The sequence below is a fragment of the Sorex fumeus genome, unplaced genomic scaffold, assembly GCF_029834395.1.
Source record: "Sorex fumeus unplaced genomic scaffold, SorFum_2.1 ptg000011l, whole genome shotgun sequence".
NCBI lineage: Eukaryota > Metazoa > Chordata > Mammalia > Eulipotyphla > Soricidae > Sorex > Sorex fumeus.
Window position 1 is genome coordinate 4,047,126 of NW_026606068.1, and position 25,724 is coordinate 4,072,849.

General features: G+C 60.7%; 3 protein-coding genes across 3 annotated transcripts in view; 2 read left to right on the forward strand and 1 right to left on the reverse strand.

The window, feature by feature from the left end:
- Positions 1–14,742, reverse strand: part of CLCN6 (chloride voltage-gated channel 6) — a 29,260-nt gene extending 14,518 nt beyond the window's left edge. The window contains exons 1-7 of the mRNA XM_056110938.1: positions 14,467–14,742; positions 12,608–12,667; positions 6,737–6,802; positions 6,332–6,397; positions 3,241–3,307; positions 1,491–1,597; positions 843–969 (exon numbers count right to left, since the gene is read on the reverse strand). Of these exons, the coding sequence (XP_055966913.1) occupies positions 843–969; positions 1,491–1,597; positions 3,241–3,307; positions 6,332–6,397; positions 6,737–6,802; positions 12,608–12,667; positions 14,467–14,538 (565 nt within the window). The 5' untranslated portion in view covers positions 14,539–14,742. The remainder of the gene's footprint in view (positions 1–842; positions 970–1,490; positions 1,598–3,240; positions 3,308–6,331; positions 6,398–6,736; positions 6,803–12,607; positions 12,668–14,466) is intronic.
- Positions 1–25,724, forward strand: part of KIAA2013 (KIAA2013 ortholog) — a 285,226-nt gene that overhangs the window by 76,987 nt on the left and 182,515 nt on the right. The window lies entirely within an intron of this gene.
- MTHFR (methylenetetrahydrofolate reductase) lies at positions 14,892–24,219 on the forward strand. The gene is made up of 12 exons (XM_056110939.1): positions 14,892–14,934; positions 16,757–16,978; positions 17,793–18,031; positions 19,001–19,111; positions 20,395–20,588; positions 21,034–21,284; positions 21,382–21,516; positions 21,598–21,778; positions 21,868–22,050; positions 22,639–22,740; positions 23,305–23,424; positions 23,982–24,219. The coding sequence occupies exons 2-12, from the start codon at positions 16,770–16,772 to the stop codon at positions 24,204–24,206; spliced, it is 1,950 nt and encodes a 649-aa protein (XP_055966914.1). The 5' UTR covers positions 14,892–14,934; positions 16,757–16,769; the 3' UTR covers positions 24,207–24,219.

Consider the following 25,724-nt stretch of genomic DNA (forward strand, 5'->3'; position numbering starts at 1 on the left):
CACATGGGGTACCGGGGATCGAACCCAGCTTGACCATGAGTGGATCTTCAGTAGTTGGCCTTTCAGACAGAAAGCTTGTTGGAACTGCCGAAAACCAACTCAACAGGGCCCTTGTTGAATAGCCTCAAAGGAAACTTACTGTGGTGTCTGAGTTTAAAAAGGACCCGTAAGGCCGGAACAACAGTACAAAGGGGAGGGCACTTGCTGTGCACGCGGCCAACCTGGGTTCAATCCCCGGCATCCCTTAGGATCCCTGAGTACTGCCAGGAAGGAGTGATTCCTGAGTACAGAACCAGGAGCAAACCCTGAGCATCGCTGGGTGCGGTCTTAAAAAAAAAAAAAAAGAAACAAAAAAATATATAAAAGTGGCCCACCAGAGTCAGGAGAGTTTCACATGCAGAAACCGTGGACTCCATCCTGGGCCATAAATGGTCTGAGCACCCTGGGAGCAACCCCAGAGCACTGAGCTGGGAGTAGCCCCTTAGCTCCAAATGCGGCCCAAAACAAAGCTTTCCAATAAAAAAGAAATGAACTGAAGCTGGAGAGATAGCACAGCGGGTAGGGCGTTTGCCTTGCATGCGGCTGACCCGGGTTCGATTCCCAGCATCCCATATGGTCCCCTGAGCACCGCCAGGAGTAACTCCTGAGTGCAGAGCCAGGAGTAACCCCTGTGCATCGCCGGGTGTGACCCAAAAAGCAAAAAAAAAGAAAAAAGAAATGAACAGGAGAGAGTATAGCAGGGGAGGGGACTGCCTTGCCCGCAGCTGACCGGGTTGGGTGGCCCCTGGGTACTCGTCCTGGCCCCTCAGCCAGGAGGGACATGCGGGAAGGCCTTGCCTCACCTCCGGCCACGCTGAACAGCACCCCGAAGACCTTGCAGAGCAGAGTTCGGAGCCGCACGATCCCGGGCACCTTCACGCCGTTCAGGTAGCACTTGATCTCTGGTATCCCGGAGCCTGCTGCCACGGGCTGTGGGGACAGTGGGAGGAACCAGAGCCTTCCAGAACCGTCTCAAAGATGCCCCAGAGGTGGGAAGCTGACTTTCCACAAGCAGCACACGCAGCACCCGATGGGCCGAGTCAAACACGGTCAGTGGGACGGGGCAGGGAGACCGATGTTTCTGACTTGGCAGGTCCACGGGGACCCGGAAGAGCTGCATTTCAAACCTGGGGGTTCAGCTTCACCCAGGGAGCTGCGCCCCCTTTCCTGGCTGGGGCCTCCTGGCAAGAGTCACCTGTTGAGGCTCGCCAGGTGATGTTAAGAGGCGGCCACAGGTGAGACGCACCTAATTCTAGATGTTTCCACACTGCCTCTGCCCTGCTTCTTCCAACCTTCTTCCCCGGGGACTGGAAGGTTCCTTTCCCTTTCTGCAGGGCTGCAGATTCTAAGGTGGAGCTCGATTCCTGACAGTCAGATGCAGACCTGCAGGACCCCCCCCGCCCGCCCCCACCAACCTGGCAAGCGAGAGGCCACCCCCCCCACCAGCTCACCTCAATGAGGACAAGGATGCTGGCCAGGAAGACGAAGGTCAGGTTGAAGCCCAAGAGCTCGAGGAGGGACAGGGCGAGGCAGCCCTTCTGGCTACACTCCTCCACGGCTGCGAAACGGGGTTAAGGGAGACACACGAGCCCCGAGGCTGCCTCCTGCGGCCCTTCCTGGTCCCAGACCCACACGTCAGAGAAAGCGGCAGGCCCGCGAGAATGACGCTTACACGAGAGACCATGTGTGAGGCACGAACGGTCAAAAGAGACCCCGGGGCCGGGAGACAGGGCGGTCAGAGCACATGCCAGCAGGCACCCGGCGCTGGGAACAGGCTGGGAGCACTGGTGGGTATGGGCCGGGGTCCCTGACACCGCAGAACCCTTCCCTGCACAGTGGCCCAGTGGGGCCCCCCGACCTCCTGAGTACTGGCTTTGGAGGACTCCAATCTTTAGTTTCAACAGATTCAATGTCCGGCCCTAATGCTCCCACTAGTTTAAAAAGTGAAAACATCAGGGGTCAGAGATGCAACCGAGTGGGGACAGTACTTGGTTGCATGTGACCAACCCAGGTTTGATCCCTGGCACCAGGTATGATCCCTGAGCACAGAGCCAGGAGTAAGCCCTGAGCACTACTACGTATGCCCGCACACCCCTCCCCCCCGAAACTATTTTATGTTTGTTTTTTTGCTTTTTGGGTCACACCCAGCGATGCTCGGGGGTTACTCCTGGCTCTGCGCTCAGAAATTATTTTTGGCAGTGCTTGGGGGACCATATGGGATGCCGGGGGATTGAACCCGGGTCAGCTGTGCGCAAGGCAAACGCCCTACCCTCTGTACCATCATCCGCCCCCCACCCCAAGAAACTATTTTAAAACCCTGTTTGGGGGGCTGAAGAGAGTGTACAAGGAAAAAGGGCTAGCCTTGCATGTGCTGGCTTTGGCTACGACCCTGGGTCGATCCCTAGCACGGCATAAGGTCTCTGGAGCATTACCAGGGGTCACTTCAGAGCCGAGTCAGGAATAGCCCCTGAGCACCCCCTGCCCTTACCCTCCACACACCCCCCCCCCTGCCAAAAAACAAAAAACAAAAAAAAACGTTTTCCTCTGTCCCTCCCAGGGACAACCACCAGGCTGAAACGCCAGGCCCTGCCCGGGTACCTCCCCGGCTCTACTGAACTGTGTTTCTACATTCAGCCGGGACCTTGCGTTTATCTGGACATGCTACAGGTCCCCTGCTTCTCCCCCTCCGGTGACCCCCAGCTCCCGCCCAGCGCTGCCCACTCTCTCTGACTGCTGTATGTCAGATGCTCTGGCGGCACACCCAGCTTCCCACTCTCCGCGCAGCCTGGAGCTGTGTCCGCGAGCCCCACACTCAGGGGCCAGTGACCCCAGCGTGGATGGGGAGAAGCATCTCGGCAGGTTTGTTTACCGGCTGGCCTCGATGACTCACATCCTGGGCTCGAGTCCCCCCCTGGGCCAACGGGCCCTGATGTTTACTGAACTTCCCTGCTCTGAATCCTGTCTCCAAAATGCAGTGAATCACTCGCCAAGGACATGCACTTGCTTTTTCTCCCTGTGTCTGGAGTGTTTTACTGTGGCTTGCAGACAACTTCCTTGTATGGAGACTTCGGCAGAGCATTGAGGAATTCCTCCCAGGACTCGGACTGGCCTCTCCCTGACTACACAGGCCACTAGGCCAGCCCCTGTGGCACTGTCTCTGTGGCACTGTCCCGAGGCGGGGCCGGGGGCTGCAAAGGATACACGTCGTCACCACTCCAAACTTGAGCTGCGTGAAGAGACGCGCGAAGAAGTCCACGAAGAGACCCACCTGCGGGAAGCAGCAAAGGGCGTCACAGCTGCCCGGCCCCTGCCACCAACCGCCCACGAGTAAGCGGGTCTGGACAGCCGCCTCGCCACCCACCCCTCCCAAACACGAAGGACGGCAGAGCCCTGAGCGGTGTGAGTGGGGGACACGAGGGGGCCAGCCATGCCCGTGGAACAAAGCTGTGCTGTCTGAGGGGCCCACGCAGCTTGTGCCCCCAGCGGCTGCAAAGCCACCCCTCAAATGTGCCCAGGACGCTTGGCTGGACGGGCAAACAACTCAGGGGACGGAGTTGGTGTCTGTGGGCCTGTTGGGATGATTTGTACTGCAGAAGTCACCGCTTCGGTGTCTGGCCGCTGGCGGCCCTGGGAAATCAGAGAAGCCGCCAGCGCCCCTCCATCCCACCAGGGCCATCTACCTGGCCTCTGTGGGTTCACGATCCAAGACTCCCCTTATTTTTGCTGTTGTTTGTTTATGGTCACACCCGGTGCTGCTCAGGGGTTACTCCTGGTTCTGCACGCGGGGTTACTCCAGGTGCCGCTCAGGGAACCAGATGGGATGCTGGGGGTTGAACTTGGCACGTGCAAGGCAAACACCCTCCCTGCTGTACGGTCTCCCCCCAAAGGCTCCACTTCCTTAACTCTGGCTGCCTTAAGCAAAGCCTGCAGGTTTTTAGTTTATAGTTTCCTTTTCTTTTTTTTTTTATTGGGGGTCGGGGGTGGGCACAGCCGTGCCGGGAACCACGCGGTGTCAGGGAGCAAATCCCAGGCCTGGCGCGCAGGCTGAGCCCATGCCCAGCCTGGCGAGCTCTCAGCCCCTGGCAGCAGTGGCCGGGGAGTGGGAGTGACACATTACAGGCAGGTCCCTCCCAGGATGCGAGGGCCAGAAGGGTGGTTAGTACTGTTGGCCAGCATCTCACAGAGGCCACACCCAAAAAGTAGCACAGGGACCCGAGCGACAGGACATCGGGGACGGCGCTGGCCTTGCATGCAGTGGACCTGGGCTTGACCTCCAGCACCCCCTCTGCTCCCCTGAAACCAACAGCAGTGATCCGAGTGCAGAGCCAGGAATACTACTTGGTCCCCAAAACAAAACATAGAAGCAAAAAGTAGCAGCTAACAACTGGATGGTGGGTGAGAGCTACTGCAGGGAAGCCTGCGACTGGGAACAGCACAAGAGACATGCGGCATTTCATTAAAGCAAGGAGATGGGATGGAAGCCTCAAGAGGCAGGGGTCTGGACCCTGACCTGGCACCCTCTGACAGCCCGACAGCCCCCACGCTCCGGAAGACCGTCCTCACCTCCCCATTTTCCTGGAGGAAGATTCCCTAGGGTCAACCTTCCAACAGCAAAACCTTGACCAGGGCCATGCACATAGACTGCGGTCAGCTCAGTGGCTGCATGACACCTGCACACACGCACACACACACACACACACACACACACACACACTTACACGGCACCGGTAAACTCGGCCTAATTCAGTATGATACTTGTCTCAACTCACAAGGAAGGTGACGGACAGGATGCTTCTTTGGAAAACAAAAGATGCCTGTTGGACCAAATGTTTGTACCCCCAAGACTAGCGCAAACATCTCACCCCGGAGGGAAGGAGGTCTGATGGTGGGGGCGGGCCTCAGGCCTAGGATGCAGGGAAGGTGGTCTGATGGTGGTGGCCCCTCAGGCCTGGGACTGGGGGCAGGAGGTCTGATGGTGGGGGGTGGCCTTTGGGCCTGGGATGCAGGGAAGGTAGTCTGATGGTGAGGGCGGCCCACAGGGATTTGAGGCAACAGTCTGATGGGGGAGGGCGGCCCTCGGGCCTGGAATTCAGGGAAGGTAGTCTGATAGTAAAGGTAGCCCTCAGGGACTCAGGGGAGATAGTCTGATGGGAGAGGGCGGCCTGGGATTTGTGTCCAGATGCAAAAGGCCCCTCTGTCCCCGGAGGGCAAAGCCAAGAGACAGCATCTGCAAACGGGAAACACCCACCCACTCCTGACCCTGCATCTGTCACTGCCTTGATTTTGTCCTTCCAGCACTGTGAAAAATCAATGGTGTCACCCTGTCACCCAGTCTGTGGTCTTTCAGCCCTGCCACCAGGAGCGTGGAAAGCACCTGGACAACCAGGGCTAACCCGGATCACTCCGCATGCCGCTGCCTGGGGGTCAAACTCCGGGCCTCGCATACACAGAGCCTGCCCCCATGGGAGCCCACGGCTTGGGCCCCCTTTTCCTGGCCCCTGCTCCAGGCAGAAGCCCCCTGACGCAGCCACTATGGTTCCAGAACTTTGGCTGCTGGACTTGTTGGCAGCTTCTCCAAATCGTGTCCAGCCCATGGGTCACCCGTGAACTCGCCACTCCAGAGCACTCCGGCACGTCCTTCCCCTCACTGCCACCCCTACCTCCTAGATAAAGGGAGGCCGCCAGCACAGCGCTGTCCTGCCCAGCCGCGTTACAGCGGCCCCGGTGTCCACTCCGTAACCTCTGGACTGTGCCATGCGTCCAGCAGCCCCGGCAGATCCTGAGCACAGTGCCGACTGCTTGAAAGTGCACCAGTGGGCAGGGCGTTGCCTTATACGCGGCTGACCCAGGTTGGATTCCCGCCATCCCAAATGGTCCCCCAGCACCACCAGGAGGAATCCCTGAGCACCGCCAGATGTGACCAAAAAAAAAAAAAAAAAAAAGCCAAAATAAAGAAAGAAGGCATTACAAATAAATAAATAAAGTGCACCGAGCAGGAACAGCACAGAGGCGGGCGCCTGCTCTGCTACAGCCCAGTTTCATATCCCGGAGCCCTGCCAGGGGTCACCCCTGGGCACAGCGCTAGAAGCAGCCCCTGCGCACGGCCTAGTGTGGCCACACCGGGGCCAGGGGCTCCTCTCTACGAAGCCAAACCGCCAAAGACGTTGGAAAACGGCGCCAGCACCGACCCCGGACATCACAGCAGACGAGGAGAAGATGGTCTTTGTTTGGACACCAGCGACTCATCTGCGGTGCCACCTCACCCACCAGCTCCCCGGCCCCGTGGACTCACCAGCCCGGTGCAGACTCCGATGGCCAACACCACCAGCCACTTCACCGCCTCGTACCTGCGGCCCTTCTGCGGATACAGAGGAGAAGGTCGGACTCAGTGGGCCCCGGGCCACGTGACCAGCAGTGCCAGGAGGCATCCCTCCAGCCACGACCACACCGTACAGGAAGCCCCGCACGGCGGAGACGAGGCTGCCAGGGCAGGGTGTGGTCCCACAGAGGGACAGATGGAAGGGGCAGGGCTGGGCACACAGATCGCGGGTCTGCTGGGGGCGGGATGAAGGCCATCGAATGGAGGCCGGTGTTGGAGAGATGTGGGCACAGGCCGAGGGGGGTGAAGGCCCTCAAGGGGACACGCTACAGAGGAAGGAGCTGCCTATCCGCTCCAGCGGCGCAAGAAAGGCCTCACCTTATTGTCCATGGTCTCCAGCACTTCCAGGTAAGGGTCATTGATACAGCGGTCATAGTCCAAGCTCTGAAAGAGGGACATGAAGTTAAAGGCCCAAGTGGACAGGATGGGTCAGATGAACCTGGAAGGGGATAAAACTCGGGGTCCCTGAGCTGCGGGTGCAGTGCCAGGGGCGACCCCCAACCCCCCGGTGCCAACCACAGGCCTTCCAGGCCCCTGTACCACTGCAGGATGGGGATGGGTAGGGTGGGCAGAGCGGTGGCAGCATGGGGCCCAGCCCCGCAGCCCATGGCTGCGCAGATCGCAATCTGCAGCCCGCATCTACACCGCCCAAGAGACCACTTTGGGAGCATTGTTTTGGGGTCAGACATGCCATTATCAGGAGTCGTTTTAAATGACATGTTTTCTGCAAATGTTCAAAGTCCTCCGCCCCTCATCGCTAATGCCAGTGAACGAACATGACCGTCAATGAAGCAGGGGGTCAGCTCCTGTGAGCAGGGTCAGCCACGAGGGGAGAGGGCCCCAGGCCCGGAGCCCTGTGCTTGATGCCCACCACCACACCTTGACCCCGGCACTACAGGAGCGGCCCCTGAGCTGGCTGTGGCCCCACGTCAAAGAAGATAAAGGAAAAGGAAGTTGCAACAGGGCACGCGGGCAAGAGCCCTGGCTTCAGCCCGGCCCCCCAGTCAGGCTCCAGTCTCCCACCCACACCCGCATTCCTGAGGCCACATTCAACAGGACACGTCGCGGAGACAAACAACCTGCTGGCTGCCAGAGATCTTTCCAGAAACAATTCAGGGAGCCACAGACACTGTATTTGAATCTCCCGCGAGAGAAGCTGCGGCCTGGTGGCAGAAGACGATGGCGCCACGGAGCTTCTCCTTCTAGAACCTGCTTCCAGCCACACGTGTGCTGGCATATTGGCGAGACCCTGGCCTGCAGGCCCCAGACCCAGCACCGGCGTGACACGTCTGTGCTACCCAAGAACCTAAGTCCCCTTCTTATTTCTCAGATTTCCCCAGCAATTCCCAGGGGGCCAAGGGCCACTTCCAGTGATAGCATGCAGGGGGGTGGCTTCTCGTCCCGCTTGGCGACACAGTACTGCTTGGGCCCTTCAGTGCCCAGGGAACTCCAAAGCTGTGCCACCTGGAGCTTGGGTCAAATTCCTTCCCAGGGGGCTCTGAGGCTGGAAAGCTAGTCTAACGGGTAAGGAGCTAGCCTTGCACACAGCGGACCCAGTTTCGATTCCTGGTAGCACACAGAGTGATTCCTGGCTCTGTGCTCAGGAGTGACCCCTGGTAGTGCTAAGGGGACCGTCAGTGGTGTGGGTGATAGAACTGGAATCATGCAAGGCAAGCACCTTAAACTCTGCACTAACATGCTTGAGAGATACTTTTTTTTTTTTTTTGCTTTTTGGGTCACACCCGGCAATGCACAGGGGTTATTCCTGGCTCTGCACTCAGGAATTACTCCTGGCGGCGCTCAGGGGACCATATGGGATGCTGGGAATCGAACTCAGGTCGGCCGCATGCAAGGCAAACGCCCTACCCGCTGTGCTAGCCCCGAGAGATACTTTTTATCCCCTGATCATAAAACAAAAACACCACAGCCAGCCAAAGGTATTTCTGCTGGGAAACAAGACTTATGCATGGCTGGAGAGACAGTACAACGGGCTGGGGTTTGCCTTGGAGTCAATTCTTGGCAGCCCATATGGTCCCCCAAGCCCGACAAGAGTAATTCCTAAATGCAAAACCAGAGGTAAACCCTGAAGCTTGGCCAGGTGTGCCCCAAAATGCAGCCCTCTGCCGCACCCACGTCCCACCCCCTGCCACTAAAAGAAAACCCAAGACTCATTCATGAACGATTAAACTTGTACGGCAGGCCCAGAGGGTTAGCCGAGGGGTTCAGGGGCTGGCCTTCCCCGCTGCCAACGCTGGGTCTATTCCTGCCACCACAGCTGTCCCCTAAGCCCCGCCAGGAGGGGAGCCCTAGACACAGAACCAGAAATAAGCCCAGAGCACTGCCAGGTAGGAACCAAAACAAGAAACAAACAAAGAGAACCCACAAGACACGTGTCCTTGAGGGGATGCACCCAGTGGTGATGGGGGCTTCTCCTGGAACTCAAGGGTCCAAGCTGGGGCCCCACATGCAAAGCCTGTGCTTCAGCCCTCCCAGCTGTCTCCCTAGGGCAGCTTGTCCCAGGGATGGATTTTTTTTTTTTTTTTTTTTTTGCTTTTTTGGGTCACACCCAGCGAAGCACAGGGGTTACTCCTGGCTCTGCGCTCAGGAGTTACTCCTGGCAGTGCTCAGGGGACCATATGGGATTCTGGGAATCGAACCCGGGTCGGCTGCGTGCAAGGCAAACGCCCTGCCCGCTGTGCTATCGCTCCAGCCCCGAGATGGATTTTTTAATCAATGAAGCAAATTCATGTACTAAAAACAAATAGAAAAAAAAATTAAGAGTTGAATATTTAAGAATTCTCAACAAGTATTCCCTAGCAAGATAAGCTAGGAATACTGGCCAGTCAATCATGGCCAGGGGGTGTTTAAAATGCTCCATGCTACGGCTGACCCGGGTTCAATTCCCGGCATCCCATATGGTCCCCTGTGCACGGCCAGGAGTGATTCCTGAGTGCAGAGCCAGGAGTAACACCCAAACATCCCTCAAAAACCAAGGAAAAAAATTATTTTGTGATAGTTGTAAGCTCTGTTACTATAATGGAAAAAAAAAAAACCACTGCATTGTTCACTTTAAATTGAGCTGTGAGTTATGGCTCAATAAAGCCTTTAAGGAAGGCATTTAGCGGGGCTGGAGCAATAGTACAATGGGTAGGGCACTTGCCCAGTACGCAGCCCATCTGGGTTCAATCCCCGGCACCCCAGGTGGTCCCCTGAGTTCCACCAGGAGTAATTCCTGAGTGCAGAGCCAGAAGTAACCCCTGAGTATTGCCAGGTGTGGCCCAAAAGCAAAAAGAAAGGCACTTAGAATCAACCACGATACCAGAACATCAATCTTCTCTTTTTCCAAAAACAAAAGCGCAGGGTTCTGCCACTGTACACGGGCACTGCTGGACGTGAGCTGCCGGTGCAGTGAGAGGCCATCTCAGCGCCTCACGGTGACTCACCACCTTCCCTCTGTGGCCCTGTGGATTGGGGGACCAACTGTCCCCAGAATGTCTGATTCTGGGCTCTGCAGAGCCGCTCCGGGCAGTATCCTCGGCACTTGGGGCTCTGCTCAGGCCGAGAGGGGAGGTGTTACCTGAGACCCTCCTCTCTGGGAGGTGACTTTTCAACCCCAAAGGACAGCATGGCCAGGCTTCATTTAACACAGCTCTGTGGAAACTGACTTTCATCAAAGCAAGGATTTGTAATGAAGCCTGAACAGATCAGCTAGGCGCTGAGCGGGGAAAAATAGGGTGGTGGGGGGGGGGGGTTTCTAGTGGAAAGGTTTGCAGGAATGTGGGTGTGATCCTCTGCTGTCCCGATGTCCCTCCTTAAGCCTACCCATACCATCTTCATGCTGTTCGCTCCAAGGGACCTTCTTCATTCAAACCACTGACAATGAGGTGAGACAGGAGCGGGAAAGGCATTTGCCTTGCACCCCATATGGTCCCCTAGCCCCACCAGGAGTGACCCCCGAGTGTACAGCCCGGCAGGAGGAAGCCCTGAGCACAACCAGGTGTAGCCCGAAAGAAAAAAAAAAAACTATTGATAATGAGAATGTCAAAAATGGGATTTGGATATCTTAAAAAAAATAAATAAATAAAAACATGTTATCAGAGCAAGAGTGAACAAGTACATGCAATTAATTCTTAGGATGGCAAGAAGGTGCTGATTTTAGAAAGAATTGCAACAGTAGGGTTAGTCCTTATTTTGTTTTTTTTTTTTTTGTGCGGGGGAGGGCGGCGTTTTGGGTTTCAACTGTGCTCAGGACTTACACTCAGCTCTGTGCTCAGGGCACTGCTCGGGATCCAGATGGGGTGCAGGGAAGGAGCCAGGGCGGGGGGGGGGGGGGAGAAATGGGGTCATCTGCATGCAAGGCAAGAGCTTTACGCCCCCACGCTGTCTCTCTGGCTGAACGCTTAGATGCAAAAATAAAAATCTGACCCAACTTCTCTAAGTGTCTAACTACATTTGCTCTCACACGAAGCACACGCGCTTGTGAAGCTGGTGAGAACTATTCATGGCATCAACATTTAGACAGAGACATGCACTTTAACATAAACACAATGGCCTGTTGAAAGTAATTCAGGGGTTCTGGAGCGAGAGCACTGCGGGTAGGGCGTTTGCCTTGTATGCGGCCAACCCAGGTTCGATCCCCAGCATCCCATATGGTCCCCCGAGCACCGCCAGGAGTAATTCCTGAGTGCAGAGCCAGGAGTAATCCCTGAGCATCTCTGGGTGTGACACAAAAAAGAAAAAAAAAGAAAAAGAAAAGAAAAAAAAAAGTAACTCAGGACACGTATCAGTGCAATTCACCAAAAGGAGTGATGGAAGCTTGAAGCACAGGAGTCAGAGAGAACGGCATTAAGACAGCAAGGGTAGGCTGGAGGGGCGACATCAGGGGACAGCAACAGAGGGTCACACCCGATTCCTGCAACCCTCTCCACTACAGACAACAACACAGGCACCTGTGAAATCGGGAAAAAGACTCAAGCCTCAAACTCTTGAGCATTGCTGGATGTGGCCCCCCAAAAAACAAAATCCTTGTCTAGTCTTTGACTCCCCTGGCATAATGAAAACTTCCGCAGTTTGGGGGCCACAACTGGAGGCGCCTGGCGGTCAACAGTGTGAGGGACAGCCCAGGTGCTCACAGGCAGTGCTCCACCACTGAGTCACACCCCAGCCCTAGCAGATCAAAGGTTTTTGATTTTTTTTGCAGGGGGCTTTTTGGGTCACACCGGCAATGCACAGGGGTTACTCCTGGCTCTGCACTCAGGAATTCCTCCTGGTGGTGCTCAGGGGACTATATGGGATGCCGAGGACCGAACCTGGGTCTGCTGTGTGCAAGGCAAACGCCCTACCCGGTATACTATCGCTCCAGCCCCACATTTTTAATTTTATAAAAATTTGATGGTTTGGGGACCACATCCAATTGTGCTCAGGGCTTACTTATGGCCCAGTGCTCATGGATCACTCCAGTCAGAGCTCAAGGGACCATATGGGGTGCCAGGGATTGAACCCAGGTCAGCTACATTTAAGGCAATGGCCCTATCCACTGTACTCTCTGGCCCCAAATATTTAATTTTTAACATCTCTGTGACAGATTATGAAAGGATAAAAAATAGATATATAATGAATACACTTTCTTTTTTCCCTGGTTTTTGTTTGTTTATTTGGTCTACACCCAGCAGTGCTCAGGGCTTATGCCTGGCTCTGAGCACAGGTGCCATTCCTGGACAGGCTTGGGGATTATACAGGATGCCGGGGATTGAACTTGGCTGGCCGTGTGCAAGGCAAACGCCCTTCCTGCTATACTGACACTCCAGACCCTGAATGCACTTTTAAGGAGTGTTAATCCTAACAAAGCAATCACGTATGAACAAGAAAAGATGGTCACCACTACGAAGTTCACAGGGGTGACCATCATAGTGGTGACATCCCCACAAAAAAAGGGGAGGGAAAAACCAAACCAGAAACCACTCAGAGAGAAGCTGCTTGACTAGGAAACAATCATCTGAGAACAAAGTTCCCTCCGAGGAAAGGACTGGGTTTCCCAGCCCATGCCTTGTGAAAACGCCCCTTTCCCAGCCAGAAGTTACCTATCCTGGAACAGAAGCATAGGCTCTCTGGGGAGTCCTGATGCTTGGGTCAGAAGTCACCAGGTCGCTCATGGCTTCTGCTACCAGAGCCAGCATTTAAGAACCTCACCTCATAGTCTTTCCTTGGAAGAATCTCATCTTCTTCTTCCTGTGTCTCTCCAAGGATCGTCTAAAAAAAAAAATGGAGATGCAAAGAAGGAAAACCCCTTTAATTATTAAAAGTGAAAAGAAGTTGAAGTAGGACCTGATATTAGGTTCTAGTCCTGAAATCACCTGGGATCATAGCATCAAATGGCAGCAGGATCTTTGAGATACAGAACTGTTACATTTCTATCAAGCAGGGCTGCAGAGGGGTTAAAGCCCTTCCCTTGCCTGCGGCTGACCCTGGTTGGATCCCCAGAATGAACACTGCAGGTGTGGCCCAAATCTCCCCCTTAAATGCTATTCAACAACCACTTTTTGTTTGCTTGGGGCAGGGGGGCACACCTGGCAGTGCTCAGGGACTACTCCCTGCTAGGTGCTTGGGGGATCCCCCATGGTGCTTAGGGGTGCATGGAGTGGCGTGGGGATCAAACCTGGGACCCCAGTGTGCAGCAAACATACGCTTGGACCCACTGAGCCATTTCTCCAGCCCAAGATCAACCAATCTTGTCTTCAGGACACCACAAATACGCCCACTGCCAATTTAAGGGGTGTGCTACCATGCTCGGGTACTTGTCCTCAGATAGTCAATACTACACGATTTCAGGGCTTTTTGCTTTCTGGTTTGGGGGCCACCCCAGGCTGTGCTCAGAGTTTAGCTGTGGCTTTCCACTCAGGAATCACTCCTGCAGGGCTGGGGGGACCATACGGAATTGAAGTCAGGTTAGCCACCTGCAAGGAAGAAGCTCTACCCACTGTAATATCTCTCTGGCCCTTGGACAGTCAAGATTGAAAGCAGAGGAGTGGACCAGAGGCGGCCAGGTTCAATAGAAACTTTATTTTTTTTAATGTAGGAGTACTGCTCTTTATTCAGCCACTGATTAGGCTGATGGAATCGGTCATGAACTCCACTAGAAACTTTATTTGATGGAAAGAAGGAAAGGAAAAGCAGGCAAAGGGCAGGGCGTAGGATGGCCGTGAAGGTGAAAAACTTTAAATTTCCTTCACTAGGGGGATGGGTGAACACGGCTGCATTGGGTTTCAGGCCTGCAGGATGGTAAAACAAAGGGATGGGTGAAGAGAGTACTGAGCTGGCAAGTTCTGCAGATCCAGACTGGGCCATTCTCTTTCCACTCTCACCCTATTTCTCTTCAGTGCCTAGATCCAGGTTCCGGGGAATTCGGGTCCTTCAAGATAACGTGGCAAATCTAAAACCAGGGGGCCAGAGCAATAATGCAGTGGGTCGGGCATCTGCCTAGCGCGCGCGGCGGACCTGGATTCGGTCCCTGGCGTCCCATCTGGTCCCCAGAACACAGCCAGGAGCAGCCAAGCAATTCCTGCGTGCAGCGCCGGGCCCGACCCCCGGGCATCGTCGCCGGGTGTGGCCTCCCCCCAAGCAAAAACGGAACCACCACAAAAAAAAAAAAAAAATCGGACATCAGGGGAGAAGTGTCAAAAGTCCGAGCTCCCGGCGTGCCTTGCCAGGGGGGAGCGGGAGGGTCCGCGACCCAGAACGGGCGAGGGGGCGCCGCGGGGGCAGGGCTGCAGCTGGAGACGCGGGAGCCGACGATGCGATGATGCGGGGCACGCCGGGGTCTCTCGGAACACGCTTGTTGCACCCAAACTCCTCCCGGGCGTCACGAGGGGGAGGATCTGGGTGCGCCTGGCCGCCACCTGCCACCTCCCAGGGTGGGCTCGCGAGCCAGAAAACCCGGGACCTCCGCTGCGGGCACGTGAAAGCCCCGCGGCCCCCGAGCCCCACCCACCCCCGGCGACGCCTCCCGCGGCCCCTAGCAACCGCCCCCGCCGCCGCCGCCCCGCGCTCACCAGCTCCTCGGGGGTGCGGCTCTCCCGCTCCCCGCAGCAGCAGCAGCACAGGGACCCCCGGCACCCCGCCATCTTCCGCCGCCGCCGCCGCCGCCGCCGCGCCGGACCCCCTCCGCGGGCCGCCCCCTCCCACCCAGGACGCCCGCCTCACGTGACTGGCCCCGGCCGCGTCACGTGTCGCTCTCGAGCTCGGCGACGCCGCCGGGGAGTGGCTGCCGGCGGGTGGGGCGACGGCCCGCGTCACCCGACGACGGACGCCCGGCTTCCCGCCCGCCCGCTGGGCGCCGCCATCTTGGGGGCGGGACTTCCTGCCCGCCGCGCCCGGCCCCGCCCCCGGCCCCGCCTCCCCCTAGCAACCGGACACCGCTTCGGCGTCCCGCCCCACCCCCACCCCCGCGCGCGCGCGCCGCCGCCGCCGCCGCCGCCGCCGCTGACCCGCGCGCGCCCAGGCTCGCCCCCGCCGCGAGGGTGAGTGAGGGCCGAGCCTGGGGGCGCCGCCCCCCGCCCCGCACGTGGGGGAACCCCCCGCCCCCCGGCCCCTCGGCGCGCGCCGTGCGGGGGACCCGGGGCGGACAGCGCAGTGTCCAGCCCTCGCCACCCACACCCCAACCTGGAGGCGAAGACCCGTTTCCCCGCCCCCCGCGGCCTGGACCGCGGGGACCCGGCGATAAGGCGGCGGGGGTCGGGCGTGGCCGCGCGGCCCCCACCCACCGTCCCCGGCCAGCGTCCCCTCGTCCCCGCCGGTGACCCAGGGACCCGCCGATCGCAGGCCGCACGTTCCCGAGGCCGCTGGGACCCCCGGGCCACCCCGCCCCCCCCCCAGCTGGGCACTGGCCGCGGACAAGCGCTCGGGAAACGGCTGGGGGTGCAGTGACCGCGATCAGAGCGCGCTGGCGCTTATCGATCAGCCTGTGCCCAGCTCCGAGGGGTACTGGCACGACCGGGCCCACCGCGACTCAGGGTCCTCGGGGTCCTCAGGGTCCTGGGGGGAACCCAGGGAAGCAGACCGGCCGTGCACCCCCAGTTGGAAGCCAGGCGCTGGGCAGCCCGACCCAGAGCCCCGCAGAAAGTCTTGGGGAACAACGCAAAGGGCACGTGGGTCCTAGGTGGGACCCAGACCGGTGTCCCCAAACAGTGTGCCCCAAAGACCCGGTGGGCCGGAGTGGCTGTCACTGGCCCCAGAAACCGGATAGTTGGGTCAGAATCAAGACGGGTGTTGGCCCAGGCACAAGTGTTCTCTGTCGTCCCGGCTCGGGTTACTTGCGTGTCTGGGAAAAGAGGAGTAGGGGGTTCCAGGAGCCTCTCAGGAGTCTGGCGCTTAGGGACAGATCATCAGTGGGCAAGAGGTGGGGGTCAGGGGTGGTAGGGTGCTTCCCTTGCATACCCAGCACCACATATGAACCCCCTCCCCAAAGCCTGGCCAGGAGTGATCCCTGAGTGCAGAGCCAGGAGTAAGCCCTAAGCACTTCCGAGTATGCCCCTCCCAAATAAAAAAAAGACGGGGGCCGCTGGGCCTTGACCACCTTTGTCCTGAGTTGGACAGTCGCACTCTCTAAACTGCGGGCGAGCTGCTGGTGGAGCCCGTCCAACATCAAGCCCTGACCCCCACCCGCACCCCATCTTTTGGGAGTAGGTGGAGTGCGTGAGGGGGACGTGCTGCTCCCATTCAGTGCGCGCACACACACATACACACAGACGCATATACACACATGCACACACACGCACACGCACACTCACACACACACACACAGTGTGTCCCCAAGCACAGGAGATATGCCAGGTCCGCCCTGAGCTCGTGAACCCGCTGACCCTGAATGTCTGCAGGCCTGAGAAACCCCCGCGTCTGGCCGCCCCTCCTTCCCGGGTCTCTATCAGGCCTCCGCCCGCCCCCGGCTGGAAGCCCAGCCCCCGCCCCGGGCGGCCCGCTTGGCTCTGGGCGCTTCCTTTGTCACAGCTCCGCCCTTTCGGTTCCTCTTACTTCTTCCCCACCCACTCTGAGACCGAGCCGCTGGAGACGGACCATCCCAAACCCCAGGTCCTCCAGGCCGGCCCCGGCGGCCTCCCACTTAGCATGCGGGCCTTGGGGGCCGGCAGCGGGACGTTCTCAGTGCCACCGACCATCAGGTTAGCAGTCCCCCGGGGAGGACGCGAGGCTGACTTGTGACTGCCCGAGCGGTGACCCAGGGGTCACGGGCTGGGGGATGCGTTATCCCTCTCCCCCTCTCCCCCAACCCAACCACCTCGGGTGGGACCTCCTGCCTGCTGACGCCCCCGCCTGCACCCCACGCAGCAGGCCCCCGACCATGGTGAAGGACCCCAGCCCGCACGTAGAAGGCAGCGGCACGGAACGTTCCAAGGAGGGTTCCAGAAGCTCCATCCCGGGGCCTGAGCCCGAGAGGCACGAGCGACTGCGGGAGAAGATGGGGCGGCTGCTGGAGTCCGGTGACAAGTGGTTCTCCCTGGAGTTCTTCCCGCCCCGGACCTCCCAGGGCGCCGCAAACCTCATCTCCAGGTGAGCCGCTGTGTCCTGACCAGGTCACGGAGGAGAAGGGGGATTAGGGGCCCCAGCTGCACCTTGACCCGGCAGGAGGCTCCCGAGGGGGTGGGAAGGCCCAAAGCCCAAGGCCCCTGGACCAGCCTCACCACCCCCCCCCATATGCTCGCCCCACTCCGGAAGGGCCAGCAGGAGGCCCAGGCAGCAGGATTTGGCGGCCTATGGGGCCGTGTGTGATCTCCGGGTCACCCGGCGTGGAGAACATTCTCAGCAAGCGAGGAATGCCGAGAATGCCCCTTGAAATCCGGCTGCGGCTGCCGGAGCCTGTTGGGGTGCCCCCGAGTGAGTGGGGGAGCGCGTCACCGCCGGTGCGGCTGTGGCTCGGGCCCTCCCAGCAGTGACCGAGGATGTCCGCGCTGCAGCACAACCGCTGTGCACCTCAGGGGCTCCGGGTCTTGGGGTGCACCCTGGAACTCGTGCCTGCTGGCCCTCTCTCTCCCTTAGCGCAAACCTCACTCGCACCCCCGAGGCGCCCTGGAACCCCGGGCCCCTGACATGGGAGAGTAGCCACGCCCGCGCCTTGCAGAGATCCCCAAGGCCACGCGGACTTGGCCTGTAACAACAGCGTGAGCATCGCCCAGAGTTGGAGCCGGGCGCAGGGTGCCCCTCACTGTCCCTCACTCTGCGCCTTTCATAGTGGGGGACGCTGTGCTTCACCCCCCCTCCGTGACACCCCCCAGGAGGCCTCTGTAGCCTCTGGACACACCCCCCTGGGAAGGTGGGGACAGGCGCCGGGTCCCAAGAGCCCCTTTCAGAAAGAAATTCCCTCCAGGTTTGACCGGATGGGGGCCGGCGGCCCCCTCTTCATAGATGTGACCTGGCACCCTGCAGGGGACCCTGGCTCCGACAAGGACACGGCCTCCATGGCCATCGCCAGCGCCGCCGTCAACTACTGTGGCCTGGAGACCGTCCTGCACATGACCTGCTGTCGCCAGAGCCGGGAGCAGCTCACGGGCCACCTGAGCAAGGCTCGGCGACTGGGCCTAAAGAACATCCTGGCGCTGCGCGGAGGTGGGCGCCGGCCCCTGCCCCTGGGGGCTCCCACCAGCTTGCTTCAGTTTGGGGCCATGCCTGGCGGAGCCCAAGGGACCCTAGGGGGTGCCGGGGATCGAACCCGGGTCCATCGTGTGCAAAGCCTGTGCTGCCGCTCGGATCCGAACTTCCCCCTGTCCTGCTTTCTCCCGCTCCTCTGTCCCTGGGGCTGGCCTTGCCCTATCTCCGAACTCGCCCCCCCCACCCACCAGCATCCCCAGAGGTTCAGGGCACTGCCCCCTTGACCACATGTTGTCCCCATCCCCCCACCCCCTTACTCCTGCCATGGCCCCGCAGCCTTCCGCCCTGGCTCCTTGGCCACGCCCCCCTTGGGACAGCACCCCCTGGCATTGGTCAGGGCACAGAAACGGGCTGGCGTCTCTGGCCACGGGCAGCAACTCTCACCCGCCCAAGTGTGGGAAAGGGGAGCCGTCACCCTGCGCCTGACGCTTGGGCTTGGTTCTTGTTTTTATTCTCTTGTTGCCCTTCAGGGCTGCACCCCATGGTGCTCGGGGGCAGCTCTGAGCTGGGGGAGGGGACCCCGAGGTGCCGGGGGTGGGGCCCGGGCATCCGCACAGCCCACTGAGGTCTCCAGCCCCGTGTCTAGCCTGACATCCCAGCACCATCTCCCAGGAGGCGGGTGCTCCAGGAGGGAGGAAGCGGTTGGAGAACTGGGCGGGGCTGGGTGATGGAGCCCGAAGCCCTCTGGGTTTGAGTGGGGGGATCCTGGTATTCCAGGCATCTTTGTACCCCCCCGCTTGCTGCCACGGGGCTCAGGACGCGCCGGCCAGCCCGGCCGGGCTGTTTGCTGGGTGTTCAGGGACTGAGCCTGCAGCTGAGGTACTGCCTTGCAGGATGGGGGGGCACCTGGTCCCCTGGGGGGGGTGTCAGGGATGGATCCCTGAGGCCTCCTGGAGGTGATGTGCCCCGCCACCCCCCGCCCCGCAGACCCCATCGGTGACCAGTGGGAAGAGGAGGCCGGCGGCTTCAACTACGCCGTGGACCTGGTGAAGCACATCCGGAGCGAGTTCGGAGACTACTTTGACGTCTGTGTAGCAGGTGACTGTCAGGGGCCCCGCAGCGGGTGTGGGGGGCACGGGGTGAGAGAGAGACCAACCTCCCGCAGGGCCCCCTTGCTGTACCCTGAACCCAGCCTGCGCCTGCACCAGAGGATGGATGGGATGGACGCAGAGTGCCCACCCCGCCCTGCCCTCCGACACCCCCAGCCCCAGTGCCACTTCCACTTTTGTCTCCTAGTATTTTTCCATGATGCCAGGCCCCCAGGGGCCTGGAGCCCGGCCTCACCGCTGGGAGCCACATGCTGCTCCTTCTGCTTCCTCTGACTCCTCCTGCTGGTTCCCAGCCCTTTCACGCCTTAAAACCAAAGGGAGAGAGAGACTTATCCAGCTCGGGAGGCCAGGGAACAGCTGGACAGCCTGGGCCCTCCCACGGAGGCCCTTGGTCAGAGCCTGATCCGGGCCCCCCTCTGCTCTGCATCCCCCCTTCTCCCCCCTCCCCCGCTTTATCTAGGAGGCCGGATGGATGAGGTCCTCTCTCAGACCCGCGGGGTCGTGGTCCATGCCGGCCTGTAGCCAGTGGACATTGCAAGTTTTCAGGAGAGAGACTTCACGGGCTCGACTCCAGCGCCTGCAGGGCCGGAGCAATAGGACAGCGGACCCGGGTTCAATTCCCGGCATCCCATAGGGTCCCTCTAGCACCACCAGGAGTGATTCCTGAGTGTCCTGAGTGCAGAGCCAGGAATAACCCCTGAGCATCACCAGGTGTGACCTAAAAAGGAAAAAAAAAAAAGCTATGGCTGGGGGCAAGGTCCACCTGCTGGAAATGGGGTGGTCTGCGGCCCCCGCATAGGGATGCTAGGTCTGAGATTGGGGTGCCCCTGAGATCCTTTGCCCTGCTGAGACCCACATCGGGGCCTTGGCACCTTTTTAGTCTTTGCTCTCCCAGGAACCCCCCTTTTCTGCAGCTATTCTGCTTTCTAAGTCCCCCTAAACCCCTGAGGAATTCTGAGAGTAGCTAGAATTTTTTTGTCTTTGGGCCACACCTGGCAGTGCTCAGGGCTCACTCCTGGGTGGGGGGTCGAGGGACCAGGTGAGATGCCGGGGGTCGAACCCGGGTCGGCCGTGTGGAAGGAAAGCGCCCTCCCCACTGTGCGATGGCTCCAGCCCCCGTGCTGACCCTTCTGGGGGACCCGCAGAGGAGCGTGGGGAGTGGGGGACTCAAATCCTCGCTGTGGCCCGGAAGGCCGAGTGCCCTGGCCCTGCCCTGGTCCTCCCCCACGGGTGCCCTGGGACGTGGAGCCAGCCTCTCCCTGCCACCCCCAGGTTACCCCAAAGGGCACCCCGACGCCGGGAGCCTGGAGGCCGACCTGCAGCACCTGAAGGAGAAGGTGGCCGCGGGGGCCGACTTCGTCATCACGCAGCTTTTCTTCGAGGCCGACACCTTCTTCCGCTTCGTGGCGGCCTGCAGGGCACTGGGCATCACCTGCCCCATCCTCCCCGGCATCTTCCCCATCCAGGTGGGCCGGGGGCACTGCGCCCTCCGCGCTTGCCCAGGCCAGGCTTGGGGGGAGGGCGCCGAGTGACCTGCCCGAGAGCCACCCAGTTCCGATGACCTCTCACCCCACCCCAAACCACCACTGTCCTTGTCGGGGCGGCCACGCTTCAGCCCCCATGGCCCCCAGGCACCTCCCAGGCACTCGGCACATGCCCTCTGTGGGGGTCGGAGTACCCCACAGACACACACACCCCTGGTCTCAGTGTCCTGCACTGTCCTCAGAGGCACTGACCTGGGCAAGCCCAGCACACGTGTGTCCCTCCTTCACCCACACTCGCTCAACGATGCTCGTCGCCGGCACCCCGGGTTCGACAACAGAGAGCGCCACGTGGGCTGCGTCAGCGGGCAGCCCTGGTGGGGGGAGGGTCTGGGAGGGTCCCAGGCGCCAAGCCCCTCCTGTCCCGCAGGGCTACCACTCGCTGCGGCAGCTGGTCAAGCTGTCCCGGCTGGAGGTGCCGCAGCAGATCCGCGACGTGATCGAGCCCATCAAGGACAACGACGACGCCATCCGCAACTACGGCATCGAGCAGGCCACCAGCCTGTGCCGGGAGCTGCTGGCCAGCGGCCTGGCGCCCGGCCTGCACTTCTACACCCTCAACCGCGAGGTGGCCACCATCGAGGTGCTCCGGCGCCTGGGCCTGTGGAACGAGGACCCCAGGTGAGGCCGGGGATTCCCCCCCGAGGCCAGGGCCGGGCCCGGGCAGGGCAGCGCTGGGTCTCGCGGCTCAGGGCTGTCCCCTGCCGTCGTCCCCCAGGCGGCCCCTGCCCTGGGCCGTGAGCGCCCACCCCAAGCGGCGCGAGGAGGACGTCCGGCCCATCTTCTGGGCCTCCAGACCCAAGAGCTACATCTACCGCACCCAGGACTGGGACGAGTTCCCCAACGGCCGCTGGTGAGGCGGGGGGTGGCCGCGGGTTGGGCTGGGGGACCAGCTCCAGCAGCTTCTCTGACCACCCCTCCCCCACCCCGCCAGGGGCCACTCCTCCTCGCCAGCCTTCGGCGAGCTGCGGGACTACTACCTCTTCTACCTGCAGAGCAGGTGCTCCCGGGAGGAGCTGCGGCAGATGTGGGGCGAGGAGCTGGCGGGGGAGCACAGCGTCTTCCAGGTCTTCGCCCACTACCTGTCTGGGGAGCCCAACCCGCAGGGCCACCAGGTGAGCGCGGGGGCGGGGGTCCCCGGGTGGGGGGGGGCCGGTGCGGGTGGGCCGACACCGGCCGCATGCCCCAGCCGGGCCGCCCCCAGGTGACGTGTCTGCCGTGGAATGACGAGCCGTTGGCGCCCGAGACGGACCTGCTGAAGGAGCAGCTGCTGCGCGTGAACCGCCGGGGCCTGCTCACCATCAACTCCCAACCCCCCGTCAACGGCCGCCCGTCCTCCGACCCCGTGGTGGGCTGGGGCCCCAGCGGCGGCTACGTCTTCCAGAAGGTGGGTGGCTGCCCGGGAGGAGCACCTTTCCGAGGATGGGGTGAGCCCGGGGCGGGGGGGCGGGGTGGAGACCCGAGTGCCTGGCGTCGCTGAGCCTCGAAGTTCCCGCTGGGACATGTGGATCCCCCCGGGCTTGGCTTTTCTGGACAAATGCTGCCTTAGGGGTCTGGAGCGAGAGCACGCAGGCAGGGAGGGCGTTTGCCTTGCACGTGGACGACCCGAGTTTGATTCCCCGCATCCCATATGGTCCCCCCGGCACTGCCAGGAGTAATTCCTGAGTGCATGAGCCAGGAGTAACCCCCTGCACATGGCCGGGTATGACCCAAAAAGAAAAAAATAAAAGCCCCATCTTAGCTATGAGACCGTGAGGTTCCCCCGCGGTCCTGCGAGCTGGTACTGACCCTCCAGGGCGCTGTCAGGGGCAGGACAAAGGGGCGCCCAGGGAGCCGCCCCCGTACGGGGAGGAGGGTGACCGGCGTTCCCCAGGCCTGTCCAGACTGGGGCATTCGCCTGCTCAGGTGTGAGTGGCCTGTCACAGGGCCGGGGGGGCGGGCATGGGCTGGTGGCAAGCGGTGCCCCCCCCCACAGGCCTACCTGGAGTTCTTCACGTCCCGTGAGACGGTGCAGGCGCTGCTGCAGGTGCTGAAGAAGTACGAGCTTCGGGTCAACTACCACATCGTGGACGTGAAGGTGCATTCAGGACGCCCAGCCGGGGTCCAGGCCGTGCGCGAAGGGCCCGCGGGGGCCCACATACCGGCCAGGCACTGATGGGGGGGAGACAGCAGCCAGCTTCAGGTCCGTTGGGGACAGTCCAGGAGGGCCGGCCCTCAGGGTCCCCTGCTGTGTGACGCTCAGCTCGGGAGGCGGCGATCCGGGGGACACTCCTTGGGGGTTTCGGTTGGGCATGGAGGCGCAGGCCAGGGCATCAGGATCTGGTCTGTGGGAAGACCCCTGGGTCAGCTTGGCCAAAGGCACCCAGCAGCAGAGCTGGCCAGTGTAGACAGGTCACGGCGTGCAGATAAGAGGGGCTTGTGCGGAAGGGGCTGGCGGATGGGGGGCTGGTGGGTCGGGGGCTGGTGGGTGAGGAGCTGGCATCACAGGCCCCTGAGGGGTGGGAGCGGACAGAGGCCTGGTGGGCTGTGCACGGGGCAGACAGGAGAGAAGAGACGGGAGCAGAGAGGGGCAGCACTGGCTGACCCGAAGCCAGCTGGGGGTGCAGCCGTCCCCCCATACTAACCAGCTCCCCCTCCCCAGGGAGAGAACATCACCAACGCCCCCGGCCTGCAGCCGAATGCCGTCACCTGGGGCATCTTCCCGGGCCGGGAGGTCATCCAGCCCACGGTGGTGGACCCCGTCAGCTTCATGTACTGGAAGGTACGGCTCGCGCTCCTGGGCTGGGTGGCACCGGCTGGGCCGGGTTATCCTGGGAAATGACTGGTGGGCGGCCCTGCTCATGAGCCTGCCCAGGAGGCCCCGGTCACGCTGTCTGTGTGTCTGTCTGTGCCCATGTCTGTTTATCCCTGTGTGCCTCTGTGCATCTGTATGTGTCTCTTTGTGTGTGTCTGTGAGACTGTGTGTGTGTGTGAGTCTCTGTGTGTGTCTCTCTGTGTCTCTCTGTGTGTCTGTATCTGTCTGTGCCTCTGTGTGTATCTGCGTCTGTCTGTTTCTGTGTGTGTCTGTCTGTGTATGTGTCCGTGAGTTTGTCTGTCTCTGTGTGTCTGTCTCTGTGCGTGTGTCTGTGTATGCCTGTTTATGTGTCTGTCTCCGTGTGTGTCTTGAGTCTGTCTTTGTGTGTGTCTGTGATTGTCTCTGTGCGTGTCTGTATTTCCCTTTCTGTGCGTTGTGTCTGCGTGTCTGTGTGTGTGTGTGTGTGTGTGTGTGTGTGTGTGTGTGTGTGTGTGTGCCTCTGCACTCATGCCCGCCCCGTACAGGACGAGGCCTTCGCGCTGTGGACAGAGCAGTGGGGGAAGCTGTATGAGGAGGGCTCCCCGTCCCGAGGGGTCATCCAGCACATCCACGACAACTACTTCCTGGTCAACCTCGTGGACAACGACTTTCCGCTGGACAGCTGCCTGTGGCAGGTGGTGGAGGACACGTTCGAGCTGCTCAACAGGCGCCCCCAGCAGGGCACCACCAGGGAGTCCGCGGCCCCGTGACCCACCCGCCAACTGCGCCGAGGCCTGGTTCTCCTGGGGACCTGCGTTCTCCCCAGCCTCAGTGCCGGCGTGGGGGTGGCAGTGAGGTGGCCGCCTCAGCACCCTCCCAGGAAGCCCCTGGTGGGGAGCACCAGCCTCCGAGAGGGAGGAGCCTGTTTGCCGTGATGGGGCCCAGCCAGGCACTGCAGGACTTTGCCCCGGGCTGGGGAAGACGGGCGCTGGGCACCGTGTAATGCTGGCCAGTGCAGGGAAGACTGGGCAGTGCTAGACAGCACAGGGGGGATGCTGGGCAGTGCTGGACAGTAGGGGGGACTCTGCAGTGCTGGACAGCACAGGGTGATGCTGGGTAGTCCTGGAAAGTACGGGGGGACGTTGGGCAGTGCTGGACAGAGGGAGACGCTGGGCGGTGCTGGGCAGTACGGGGGTACTGGGGCTACCACCACCTGGGCGTGGTGCCCGTGAAGAGAGGCATCAGGTCAGACCCGGGCTGCGTCCTCACTGTGTCCGCCTGCACCCGGCAGGGCTTCAGCTGCCCACAGAGTTGGTTCTAGCACCATCCGTTCTCATGGTGCGGGATGTGCCCCTTCAGGGTGAAAGGCGATGACCTCGTGCTGGGGGGCAGACCCCGCCATAGGCCGGGAGGGACCCCGCCATTCTCGTAGGCTGAGAACGAGGTTTGGAAAAACATGAGTTTGGAGATGAGTCGTCATCCAAAAGCAATAAAGTAAAACCACAAAGCTGACCCAAGCAGGGCCTGTCTTTGAGGTGCGCTCACCCACGCCCAGGCTGTCTGCCAGCCTTGCTCGGAGGGGTGGGCCGCTGGCCGCTGCCCACGTGTGGGGGAGGGCCTGGCTCTACTGCCCGCGTGTGTGGGGGTGGGCCTGGGCCTGGTCTTGGCTGCCTCAGCAGAAAGCGTGGGCGGGGGAGGGGCCGGGGACACAGCTGAGCATGGGTGGCTGTGGTGTCCACACAGTCACGGGGTGTGTTTTATTGTCCCTGTTCTGCTGGAGCGATAGCACAGCGGGTAGGGCATTTGCCTTGCACGCGGCCGACCCGGCCGGCCGACCCAGGGTCGATTCTTCGGCCCCTCTAGGAGAGCCTGGCAAGCTACCAAGAGTATCTCGCCCGCACGGCAAAGCCTGGCAAGCTTCCCATGACGTATCAGATATGCCAAACACAGTAACAACAAGTCTCACAATGAAGGCGTTACTGGGCCCGCTCGAGCAAATCAATGAATAACGGGAGGACAGTGACAGTGATCATTCTCTTCATGGTGCACTGCTCGCCCCCATGTTGGCCAGTCTCAGGAGGACTCAGGCTGCATCGGCCTACTTGGGGGTCTCAGCTGCTGCTGCACCACTTCTGGGGGCCCTGACCCATCCCTGGTGCCCCTTCTCAAAGGCCTGGGGCCAGGGATGGGTGCTCGAGGCTGTCAGTGTCCAGGACCTCCAGGAAATCCCCAAAGCCCCGCCCAGCTGAACTTGCAGAGGAAATGAGGGAGGGGCCAGGGTGGCCCAA